At 35.7% G+C, this 13,588-nt stretch overlaps 1 protein-coding gene and 1 pseudogene across 1 annotated transcript in view; one reads left to right on the top strand and one right to left on the bottom strand.

The window, feature by feature from the left end:
• The window catches only part of SKAP2 (src kinase associated phosphoprotein 2), a 207,253-nt gene that overhangs the window by 11,374 nt on the left and 182,291 nt on the right, over window positions 1-13,588 (top strand). The window contains exon 4 of the mRNA XM_003935148.4: window positions 12,076-12,183. Coding sequence (XP_003935197.1) covers window positions 12,076-12,183 — 108 coding nt within the window. The remainder of the gene's footprint in view (window positions 1-12,075; window positions 12,184-13,588) is intronic.
• LOC101048248 (ADP-ribose pyrophosphatase, mitochondrial pseudogene) lies at window positions 2,108-3,601 on the bottom strand (annotated as a pseudogene).

Raw genomic sequence — 13,588 nt, 5'->3', positions numbered from 1 at the left:
AACCTAAAATCAATTAAAAGGAAGTCACAGTTTATTTTCACATTAGATCATCAAGCTTGGTATCATTGAAGGGAATGAAAAGAGATATATATTCATATTAAAATTTTTAATACTTAAAGAAATGAGCAGGAAACTATTCCCTGCAAGTACTCACTTTTTTTGTGCTCTACAAGGAATCCTAAACTGTGGGTTTAATTATGTTGCACTTTGTTTAGATAAATGTAGAAATGAATTTATGCATTTTAATTATGATAACTTTTTATTATATAGCATACTTTATGGAATAATACTAGATGCCAGATTCTGCCTCTCTTAAAAGGCATATTATTTCCAGTGATTAATTATTGAACTTGCATTGTGCTTTGTGGCTTAATTATTTGTACATTTAAAAATTTTAAGCTAAAAAAGCATGATACGAAGTAATTGTGTAATTGCATATGGCTCAGTAATAGTGTGGAAACTTCCCCTTTGGTATTTTGTTTTAGAATTCGTTCAGGTGTGTTGATATTAAAATTACATTACTGGGATACATTCTTTTTCTCTAAAGAGAATAGAAATTTATAGTGTTTGATTGAAACTGAAAAGTGAGCATAAAATAAGAGTTCAAGTAGCACAGAATTTAGAGATGGCTCATAATCATTTTCCTCTGAATAAGTCATTTGTAGTTCAATAACAGCTGTACTGAGTTAACTAATCACAAAGAGTACCTGTTCAAAAGTAAGCCTGTAGATGAATTAGATGTATACCTTGGAGAAATATGAGCTTAGTACTTTTATGCCATTATAAACTCAAAGTATATTCAGCCTTGTTCTAAAAAGACTGTTCATGTACTTTGTTAGACATAGTAAAGGGTTCAGACCTAATAGTTGTAAAGTAATTATTCAAGATACATTACATCCCTTTTTAAAAATAGGAATTTATTTTCAGATCTCCACATTGAGTAAATTCAATTCTAAGTATGTTTTGGTGGTTTTGCCTTTTCTCCATCTTACATTTTCCCTTTGAGGTGTTAGATTATCTTTATCCAAGGAAATTTGGGCAGAATTCCTTTTGGCTGTTTTTTTTTTGTTTTGTTTTGTTTTTTGTTTTTTGTTTTTTTACTATTTTTAATGCAACTACCAAGAAGTTTAAAATTCACGCGTGGCTAACATTTTCTTTTATGTTTGTTTTATTGTTGTTTTTAGTATAGGAATACAGGTGCAAGTTTGTTACATAGGTAAACGTGTCATGAGGGTTTGTTGCATTAGTTATTTTTCCTGATCCTCTCCCTCCTCCCACCCGCCAGTAGGCCCCAGTGTGTATTGTTCCCCTGTGACTATGTGTTCTATTTAACTCCCACTTATAAGAGAACATGCAGTGTCTGGTCTTCTGTTCCTGCATTAGTTTGCTAAGGATAGTGGCCTCCAGCTTCATCCACATCTCTTCAGAGGACACGATATCATTCTTTTTTATGGCTGCATAGTATTCCATGATATATATACCACATTTTCTTTATCCAGTCTATCACTGATGAGCATTTAGGTTGATTTCATGTCCTTACCATTGTGAATAGTGCAGCAATGAACATAATGCATGAATGTGTCTTTATAAAAGAACAATTTATATTCCTTTGGATGTATACCCAGTAATGGAATTGCTGGGTCAAATGTCTTGAAGTCTTTGAGGAATCGCTACAGTGTCTTCCACGATGGTTGGATCAATTTACATTCCCACTAACAGTGTATAAGAATTCTTGTTTCTCTACATCTTCACCAGCATCTGTAATTTTTTTCTCCTGTCTGATTTCAATTCTTTTCTGAACATCCATTTTTAACTGGCTTACAGCATATAGTAATTTCACTAGAGTGAAATGAACATATTGACTTAAATTACTAACTTCCTGGATTTTTTTAATTCAGAATTTCTGAAAACGAGAATATCAGCTCTTGTTCACTGATCTTGATCTCTATTGACTAAAAGTGACTGAAATTTCCTCTTAAAACGGATTCCAAAGTCAAAAAAACATACTTTCCATTTTCAAAATTAGCTTCAAAAAGATCATGCGAAGCAAAATGTGAAGCAAATAATTTAAAGAAAAATCAGATGAAACATTAAACTATATACCCAATGGTGATACTCCTCCTAAAGGAGCTTGATGTGGCAGGAACATCCTTCAGGCCTTAGAAGATGGGGAGCAGGAGGGAAGGCACTGACAAACAAGAACTAGATGGAAAACAGAAGTTACAGCTGATCAAGAATTTATCTTTATTCTGGTTATGATTCTTCAAAGAGCATTAGCTGTTTAAATTTCATTTAAGCCATGCTTAAACAGAATACATACAAAATATGACTACTTATATTCCTTTTAACCAAAAAGCTGAAAATTCTGTGTTCCAGTTCATCTCACTCACTTCATTCTGATGTGAAACACTCTAAATGTAAATCATTTTGAAAGTAAATAGGCCAAGTGGCCTACCCTGCCCTTTTTTTGGTATAAATTCTGTGATATTGGCCTCTTTTCAGTACATGCTCCTCTGTGGGCCTTTGGCTTACATGGAAACCATCAGCTATAACCCATGGCAGTCAGGTTCCGAATCCTCACTCCAGTGTGCATCTCGTTTCTCAGCCACAAGCTTGATGAATTGAGAGTGACTGGCATAAAGCTTCAGTTTATCATTGATGTCCACCCATCTCACTTTTCCAGCATCATCTCCAGCTTCCAGGGTTAGATTATCCATTATCTCACCTGTTTCACCATGGTAGTTCACAGCTTCTGTCTCCATCCATGCATTATCGGTGTTTCGAGGATCATCAACATATCCCTTATGTATCACTAGATTGTCTTGGCTGAAGAGTTTGTGTAATTTTTCCTCTATTTCCCTCTTTTCAGCACTGGTTTCCTGTAAGGAGTTGAGAGCTTCCTCACCAAATTCTCTTTTCAGTGTAGCACTAATCTTCTCTCCTGGATCTACCATGCCCCCTGGGATTGCCCATTCTCCACAGTCTTTCCTTTTTATTGCAACAAACTGTAAGATGTGTTTACCAGAAACAGGATGTATGATTTTATTTCCACTGCTATCTCTTTTCCATCTGGTTATAATGGGATCTGCAGCATGATTTGGGCTCCATCGCCCCAAAAGCCCCCGGCCAACCAGTCCAGTCCGTCCCGCAGGATTTCTCGGTCTTCCATTTTCAATCTCATACAGGCCATTCTGGCTCTTTCTCTCAACATGTCCATCCTTTTCGTTAAACTTGGGAGAAAAATTACTTTCACTGATTTGAGGATCTGCCCACCTAGGTCCAGCCAAGACAGAGACTGCAGTGTATCCACCGGGTTATAGTCTTGCCACTCAACAACCCAGCCCACTTTCTCATTAGGAACCTGGCTTCGTTCAACTTTTGAACCTGGGTAAGGAGACGTCCGAGCCTTGTTGTGGGAATTCTCTTTGGAACCATTAGAACCAGACATGATGTTGGTATTAAGATGAAACCAACAAGATGAAAATGAGTTTCTGAACTCCAGGATGCCGTGGCAGCCCGAGGACCTGACAGTCACAGAGGCCAAGGCCACAGAGAGAGACACTGCGGCTAAAGCCTTTCCCAGGACGCGGCTGGCCATCAGAGCCCCAAGGGCGGCTTCCAGAAGCTAGGTCGCTCTTACCTGGGGCCTCCGCCTTCTCCCCCACCCCACAGCTCCCTTGGCTGTTTTCCTGTACTTTTTCTTCCCTCTTCTCTCTCCTTCTCTCTCTCTCTCTCTCTCTCTCTCTCCCTGGTCAGTGTAGAGTCACACTGTGAACATAAGCTGTTTTCCTCCTTTCTACCTTTATATTCCTAATTTTATTTACATATATATGTATTTTAAATGACAGATATTTTAATATCACTATTGGGGAAAAAGTTCTTAAATAAGAGTTAATTCAGATTTATTCATATTTAACAACTTAGTTATTAATTTCTATAATACACACAGATGTCTATCATCTTTCCTTACTTCCCTCACAAATCCTTCCCTTCTACTCTAGATAATCTCCCATCCTGAGATTTAACAATACAGATTTTACAGTTTGAAGTCTTTCTTTCTTTCTTCTTCTTCTTTTTTTTTTTTTTTTTTTTTTTTTTGAGACAGGCTCTCATTCTGCCTCCCAGGCTGGAGGGCAGTGATACCATCTTGGCTCAATGCAACCTCCGCCTTCCAGGCTCAAGCTATCCTCCCACCTCAGCCTCTGGAGCAGATAGAACTATAGGCACTTGCCACCATGCCCAGCTAATTTTTTTTTTTTTTTTTTTTTTTTGTAAAAATGGGGTTTTGCCATGTGTCCCAGGCTGGTCTTGATCTCCTGGGCTCAGGAGGTCAGCCACCTCAGCCTCCCAAAGTACTGGGATTACAGGTGGGAGCCACCATGCCTGGCTGCCAATTCTTAAAATTTAAATTAGTTGAGTTGATATAGTTGAAACACTAGGCTGCATAGATCTTAGGAGATTTTTTTGGTACTTTTTTTTTCTTTTTGAGACTGAGTCTTGCTCTGTTGCCCAGGCTGAAGAGCAATGGCATGATTTCGGCTCACTGCATCATCTTCTTCCCAGGTTCAAGCAGTTCTCCTGCCTCAGACTCCTGAGTACCTGGGATTATAGGCATGTGACCCCATGTCTGGCTAATTTTTCTATTTTTAGTGGAGACAGTGTTTCACCATGTTGGTGAGGCTGGTCTGGAACTCCTGACTTTGTGATATGCCCGCCTTGGCTTCCCAAAGTGCTGGGATTACAGGTATGAGCCACCATACTCAGCAGTATTTCCGTTTTTAGGGGTTAGAATAATTTACACTGGTAGAAACTCATTTCATTACAGTGGCTTCTAGATAATGAAGCTTGTGTATTAAGCTAATTTTTCAATTGGTATTTATATTCATTTCCATAGAAAGGTATTGTTTTAAAACTTTCCATTTCTTTTTTTTTGAGACGGAGTTTCACTCTTGCCAACCAGGCTGGAGTGCAATGGTGCGATCTCGGCTCACCGCAACCTCCACCTCCTGGGTTCAGGCAATTCTCCTGCCTCAGCCTCCTGAGTAGCTGGGATTACAGGCATGTGCCACCATGCCCAGCTAATTTTTTGTATTTTTAGTAGAGACAGGGTTTCACCATGTTGACCAGGATGGTCTCGATCTCTTGACCTCGTGATCCACCCGCCTCGGCCTCCCAAAGTGCTGGGATTACAGGCTTGAGCCACCGCGCCCGGCCCATTTCTTTAATTTATTAAAATACTTCATTTATCCTTATATGTGCAAGTCTCGATTCCCCTATTGAAGAGATCTGACAAATTGCAGCTTCAGAATAATTATCAGTTGATTTTCTAAATTTCTTAATTTTACTTGTTCTTAAGAAAGATTTGAATCTAATCAGCCAGAACACTTCTTGCTTAGTATGGTCCTTGTTATTCATTTGAAATATTGCCTGTTTTATCTAAAACAGATAGTTCCTTCCCTTCCTGTATCCTTCAAAGTATTGTATGTGACAGAATAACCTAGTATCTTTTTTCCTTTTTTTTTTTTTTGTAGACAGGATCTCACTCTGTCACTCAGGCTGGAGTGGAGTGGTGCCATCATCACTCACTGCAGCCTCAACCTCCCCCAGTTCCTTTGGGAGGCTAAGGTGATCCTTTTTCCACTGTGGCCTCTTGAGTAACTGGGATTATAGGTGCTCTGCCTGTGTAACCTGTATTTTTTTGTAGAGATGGGTTTTCGCCATGTTGCCCAGGCTGGTCTTAAACTCCTGGGCTCAAGAGATCCACCTGCCTCAGCCTTCCAAAGTCCTAGGACTTACAGGCATGAGCCACTGTGCTCGGCTGACAGAATGACCTGGTGTCTAACGTTAGTTTTTTACTTGCAATATTGCCTCATACTGTAAAGTATCCTCCCGAATATTGGCTTCATGCACTGGAATTATGCTATGTGATTATTTCAGCATTGTTCTCTGTCACATAACAAGGTTATAGGTCTCTTAATGTGACTTGAAATAATTATTTTTTGTGATAAGAATACATTACTATTTCAGTAAATACTGTTATTGACTGAGTATTAACTAGAATTTTCTAATGCTGTATGTACAGCATTAGTACATGATAAAAATTTTTTACCTGTGGTTGTATCTCAATCATATATTAGTTTCAGTTTTCTCAAGAGATGATTTAGGTGTGATTACTTTCTTTTTTTTGTTTTTTTTGAGGCAGAATGTCACTATGTCACCGAGGCTGGAGTGCAGTGGTGTGATCTTGGCTCACTGCAGCCTCTGCCTCCCAGGTTCAAGTGATTTTCTTGCCTCAGCCTCCTGAGTAGCTGGGATTACAGGTATATACTACCACACCCAGCTAATTTTTGTATTTTTAGTAGAAATGGGGTTTCACCCTGTTGGTCAGGCTGGTCTTGAACTCCTGACCTCGTGATCCCCCCGCCTCAGCCTCTCAAAGTGCTGGAATTACAGGCGTGAGCCACTGTGCCCAGCCGATTAGTTTCTTTATAGAATGATCTACTGAAATAAGATAATGTGAAGATACTTGTACATAGGTGTTTAATAAATATTAATGTGTATTCTCAGATTCAGCTTCATTTGTCAAGAAGATTTAAGTTAATCTTAATTAACATAATTCAATTTTCAAACAATTTAGGGAGAAATTATAAATTATTGAAAGAAGGGCATATTTATTAGCATTAGACAAATATTTCATGAGATTTTTTTTTTCAATTTTGTAAAACATTAGTTGTTGACGGTTTTGTTTTTTTTTGAGATGTAGTCTTGCTCTGTCTTGCCCAGGCTGGAGTGCAGGGGTGTGATCTCAGCTCACTGCAACCTCCACCTCCTGGGTTCAAGTGATTTCACCTGCCTCATCCTCCTGAGTAGCTCCGATTACAGGCACTCACCACCACACCCAGCTAATTTTTTTCTGTATTTTTAGTAGAGATGGGGTTTCACCATGTTGGTCAGCCTGGTCTCGAACTCCTGACCTCAGGTAATCCACCTGCCCTGGCCTCCCAAAGTGCTGGGATTACAGGTGTGAGCCAGTGTGCCTGACCTACTGTCTACAGTTTTGAAAAAGAGGAATGTATTGCTTCAGATGCTACAGCTAAAAGTCTCATTTTCTCTTTTAAAATCTTTTTGCTCTAATTATAAAAAAAAGCATTTAATAGATTTTGCCTTAAGATTTTATTGATATTTTAAAAATATGCATAGATTTACTTAGAAAGCAATTTCCTTTGGCCTTCTCACTCATACTGTTTCTTAAGTTTGTTAATAAACTAAGAATAGCAGAAAAAGAATAGCCAAAAGTCTGAAGTTTGGATGATGTTTAATTTCCTTTTTTTACCCTCCCTAACATAGCATGTTTTCTGTTGAAAGATAACTCCACAATGAAATCTTAGCAAATAATTCACAGCTTTTTCCTTCTGCCACCTACCCCTACCATTGGCCTTTTACAAACATGTTGAGCATGTTTGAAATGATGGGACCTATAGTAGTAGAAGTATATTTCATAGGCAGTGCTTAAAAAGTGCTATTCTTATTTTAAAGCTCTGCTTCAGTTTGGTGCTAGAAGTTGTCTTTAGTTGCATGCTGTAAATTATTCTACAATAAGAGTAGAAGAATTATGAGGAGAATCTTCTTTTTAGTGACCTATATCCTTCAAAGCCTTAAGAATTAAACTTCCTTGAAGAAATGACAAGTTAAATGCTTAATTATGTATATTTAGCTATATATTATTACTTTAAAAATTAGATAAGTGACCTAAGTAGAGAATTAGAAATTATTTTTGCTAGAGTAATTTCTCCCCGTTTGTCATTCAGTAAGAAGGAATAGTTGTCATTCAGATTTTAGGCACATGTTGAGTAGTATCCCTTATCCAAAATTCTTGGGACCAGAAGTGTTTCAGATTTTGGATTTTGGGATATTTGCACACATATAATGAGATATCTTGGGGACAGGACCTAAGTGTAGACACTAAATTTATTTATGTTTCATATATACTTTGTAATTTTCTACCATCAAAAAGCTAAGGTGTTAGGTATGGAATTTCCCACTTCTATTGTCATGTTGACAATCAAAAAGTTTTGGATTTTGGAACATTTTGGAGTTCTGTTGATTTAAGGATCTTCAACCTATATATTATTTCATTTCATGTTTACCTGATTGTGTTTAAAGTAGGACTGTTTTGAAAAAACAAGCAACAAATTGAGTAAATCAGCTTCAATGGTTGTAGAGATTATGACTGTTCATTTGTTGTTGGGCTACATTTCTAGGCATTTCGGAAAATGTTAATTGATAATGAACTATATCAAAAAGAATGGCAAATAGTAATTTGAACCTAGCTAGTATAAATTTTAAAATGTTTTTCAGAAAAATATGCTGCTGTAGTATGATTAAACCTTAAGTTTGTTGTGATGTTTGTTACTATTGAAATTATAGAAAGGGAAGTCTTGGATCATTGTCTTTTATTCTGTTAACTTTGAATTGTTAATTAAACTTTTGAAAGTTGTAGGATAAATCAAATGGTTTTCTAGGGAAACAAGAAACAGTATTAATGAGCAACAACCCCATAATTACCCTTGTGAGTACATAACAGGGACACATTCATGTCTTTTCTTTGTGCAATAACTTTTACAAAGAAGTATTTTTAAACTGATCATTAATTTTATTACCACAGAAATGAGATGCAAAATTTATGCTGTTGTCATTGGTACAGGCCCACGGCACCACTGACATTATGTGTGATTGTAATAGAATGGCTGCCAGCTAATGATTCTGTAGACATTTCATTTGAGCATGCTTTTCTTTTAGATGTCTGATTAGGCTGTAATGCTTTCAATTATGTCTGTAAATTGTATTGGCTACGTTTACCTGATGCCTATTGTTGATTTGGAGTTCAGTTTTCTATTACATGAACACAAGTTGAACATTTTCGTTTTAATTTATAGAAGTCTTTGCAGGTATAACTACAAATACTCATCCCCTGGGGAGGAAAAATGCTTTGCACTACTCAACAGCGACCCCTGTATTCAGTTAAAACTCCTTATAAGACAGCAGCTTTTACTGTTTATTGGGTTGAAAAAAAATTAGGGAGGAGGAAAAGGGATGGATCATCACTGGAGCAATAGTAAGATGAAGAAGACCATGTTGAAAAATGATGTGTCCTTTCAACTTAATGCAGGTTAAAAAGGAACTATCCCTGTATATATGGCATATGGATTCTTTGCTTTCTGAGTTAATTCAAAGGATTCTGGGGAGAAAAAAATAAGGAAGAAATGAAGCCAATAGCAGTATTAATTCATTTTGTCTTAGGTAAATGGAAATATCACACTGATTTTTAAAAAAAATAATACTTGCAATAAGCTGCAATTCTACATATAACCCAAAAGTATTTTATTTTTATTTTGTGAGACAAAGCCTCACTCTGTTGCCCAGGCTGGATTGCAGTGGCACAATCTTGGTTCACTGCAACCTCTGCCTCCCGGGTTCAAGCAATTCTACCTGTCTCAGCCTCCCGAGTAGCTGGGATTACAGGAGCCTGCCATCATACCTAGCTAATTTTTGTGTATTTAGTAGAGATGAGGTTTTGCCATGTTGGCCAGGCTGGTCTCGACCTCCTGAGTTCAGGTGATTGACCTGCCTCGGCCTCCCACAGTGCTGGGATTACAGGAGTGAGCCACCACACCTGGCCTATTTTTTTTTTAATAAAAATTAAACCCACAGAGGTCTTTAACATGTTAGTGATCGATTTGTGTAGAATAAATACTCAACTCATATATTATTGCATTTATAGCTTTAGTAATGAACTTTTGCTATGTATGTATATATTATACATATTTTCTTAAGAATGCTGTTTGCATTTGGGTGTATGTATGTGTATATAAATGCACATATACACATATATACATATACGTAATATCAAAAGATAATAAACTACTTCTAATTTTAAAAGCTTTTAATTTTTTCTGTTTACTTACACATAGAATTTCATATATTTAAGACTGAACATCTGAATTTTTTTCGAAGTCTTTACAATATATTCTTTGGCTTTACTATTCTTTTGAAATAGTCATAATAGCAAAATATGCCACATGCTAAGTTGTGATGTTTTTGAAGTATCCTAATACTCTTTTTTTGCAGCAAGATCTTCTTTGTGTGAGATATGAAATATTCTTAGAAAATTCATACCACAAACATTCTTAGCTTTATTAAGAATGTAAAGATACTGTAACAACTACAAGTAACTGAGAATTTCTTGATTCCTACTGGTACATATTCCATGAACTGTAATAACATGTTCAAAATATTTTTGCTATCACTTTATGAGTTCCTTCCTACCTTATGTTTGAAATTAGATCACTCTTCTTTTGTTAAAAAGAGGTTTTTTTTAGAGGTGAAGTCTTGGTCTGTTGCCCAGGCTGGAACACAGTGGTGCAGTTATAGCTCACCGCAACCTCAAACTCCTAGGCTCAAGCAGTCCTCTTACTTCAGCCTCCCACAGATGTGAATACAGATGCAGGCCACCACGCCTGGCCAATTGTTGTTATTTTTATTTAGTGGTGTGGTCTTGCTCTGTTGCCCAGCCGGTGTCTAATTCCTGGCCACAAGCGATCCTCCGGCCTCAAGCATCCTGAGTAGCTGAGATTACAGACATGAGCACTGCCCCCAGCCTAGCACTCTTTTTTGCATAAGAAATATTGTAGGGGATCCTTGAGTGTTCTGAAAAGGACTTTAAACATCTCGAAAGAAAGAGAAATTAAGTTCCGAAGAATGAGTAATATTTGTGTGTTACTTAGAATTTTAACTGGGGGGAAACATCACCATATTTAGTGTACCTAGTAGTAGAATCCCTAAGGATGACAATATGGCCATCTGTATGTTCTGCCCTTACTGTCTTAATGAGAGATGTCCCTGTGATGACAATTGCTCATGAAATGGAAAAATTATAAAGAAATTGAGAGGAATATGTATTTTTAAAAGTTATTTTGACAGTTCTGTCTTGAAAGAGGCTATTTTCTCTACCAAAAATGTGGTAACAAATAGGGTGACACCCATCAAATAGGTGTCAGAGGACACAGATAACCCTTTTGGAGAGATAGGTAGCTTTAATCTGGATCTGCCAGGAACTCTGGTTCATAAGTAATACCGTAGGCACTCTGTGGTTCCTTTGGGGATTTTCCTTTTGCTTTTTGAGTAATCCTTGAGGTTACTGTTTTTCTGTCAGGTAGAATTCAACAGTCAAATAGTTAATATAGAATTAAGCATACGTTTTTCTTTGTTGTGAAATCCGGGTGAGAAATGAATGCTATGTGTAACTGGGCTAGCAAATATTTGAGTTTTAAAAAAAATATATTTTAAATGATTATATGGAAAAAATTGAAACCACAAGATCTTGTGAAGATTAATAAGCCTAAAATAAAGAATCAATCAAAAAATCAATCAACCAACCTAAGATTGAAAATCAAGTGGGAAACTGGCCAGAACATTAAAAAATAGTAACATGCAATTGAAACTTAAAGTGTCTAGTTTGTAAATTACCCTTGCTTGAATTTTGAAAGATTATGTTAATTTTAAAGCAGTTTTTTCTATAAAAGATTTGTGCTCTCTAATGCAATCCTGTGATTTTTAATGAAAATACAAAATATTCATATAGTTTCAAATTATTAGTTTCTCATAATTTTTCAAATCTAGTAGGTAAATAGAATTACTTGAATTATGTTTTCTGTTGTGCTTCCTGGGCTTTTGCTGTTGTTGTCATTATTTTGGTTTTGTTTGTTTGTTTGGATATATACTCTGTTTTACCCTGCTTCTACTTTTTGGATTCTTCTTTGTAGAGGTCATTATAATTTTGGACTGTATCCTTTTGTATCATAAATAAGCAGTCATAGAATGACCTTCAAAAACTCTTACTATAAATTACAATGGCTATAAACTAAAATAAGAACTGTTTTTACCTAGTTTTAAAAGTTTTCTTTGTTTTTCCATGACAGTGACTGAATTTAGTAGTAAAATTTACCTCTTTTAACAAAGTAACATTGCTTTAAATGGCTAAAGTATAAAAGGCATTTATCTGATTTTTTTTTTCAGGTGATACAGAAGATGGGGACGAATATGATGACCCTTTTGCTGGGCCTCCAGACACTATTTCATTAGCTTCAGAACGATATGATAAAGATGATGAAGCCCCCTCCGATGGTATGTGACATTTTCCTGCGTAACTCTGACACACAAAACAATGCTATGTATATAGGTGGTAGGTTTCTGAGAAAGCAGATGAACATAGAGGCTTCCGTTAACTTAACTTTACCAAAACCTTTTAAGGAACAGAAGAGCTCTCTCTAGTGGTTCTAGTGAGGTTTTCCTAAGTCTGTAATTGGTTCTTTTTCTTGGAAATTTTCTTTACTAAAATTTTTGAGAGTGTGCCTGTATCATCATATGAATATTATTAGTAACAGTTTGTTAGTTAATTTAATATTATCAGATTCTTAATTTTATTGTACTACTTAAAGGCTTATTGTATTATTTATTTTATAAATAATAAAAAAGATTTTTGATCTATTTTTCTGAAAACTTTATACAAAATGAGTTCATAAAATATTAAGTTAATTTTCCGACATTGCCTTTTCACATTGAGACAGATTTTTATCAAATGTTTCTTTTAATACACATTTTCATTTTTATGATTATCACTTAAAAGTGCCTCATATTATGTAGTAATATTGTAATGTTATTGTTAACTGAATTAGTAATAAATTATCTCTTAGTAATTTCTAAAAGCTATTGAATATTGCCAAAGTTATGAAACTTGTTTTTTAGTGTAGTATGTGCTTTCTCCGTTATAGCCATTGAGTGCATCTGCATTATAGAAACCTTATAAGGGTAATATATAGTTATAAATTAAGAGTGTGTATCAATAAATTAGTCATGCATATTAATTTGTAGCACTCAGAGTTTCACATAGACATAGAAATGAATAATACCTTCTGACACCATGTGATGATCAAACTGTGCAGTTCCATCTCTAAATACAATTGCTGAATGAAAATATGCTTCCTGCAACAGAGCACTCCACATTTTATGTTATCCAGATTATTCCCTTTGGAAACATAAATTGCTTTTATGAGATATAAAATTATGTCTATGGCAGAACAGGGATAAGTCAAGTACATGCATAAGTGATAAACATTCTAACCACTGATTCAGTACAAAACAATCTTTTTTTATATCCAGAACTTTGTACAAAGTGTAGCAATAATAGTCGTATCTATTTTATGTTGAATTTTATGCTTTGGCAAACATTTAATTTCTATTTTTAAAGGGAGGGTTTTTTTTTTTTTTTTTTGCTCTTACATTCACTTTCTATCTTTTAAAGAGATACACATTTCTTTTCTCTACACATTTCTTTTCTGTACACCAAAACAGAGAATTATCCTTTCCAACCTTGTCTTCAGAAGTATTTCTACTAGAACATGTTTTATAATTGAAGAAATAATATTTTCAGGTAAAACAATGAATTATTATTTAAGTGGTAGTATTTTTCAGACACATTACAGTTGCTTTATTTTTCTGTAAAATGTTGGTATATATGAATGTGTGTGTG

Source organism: Saimiri boliviensis, chromosome 10 (genome assembly GCF_048565385.1).
Source record: "Saimiri boliviensis isolate mSaiBol1 chromosome 10, mSaiBol1.pri, whole genome shotgun sequence".
Classification (NCBI taxonomy): Eukaryota; Metazoa; Chordata; class Mammalia; order Primates; family Cebidae; genus Saimiri; species Saimiri boliviensis.
Note: the sequence above shows the minus strand (reverse complement) of the source record. Positions and strands in the feature narration are given on the sequence as shown.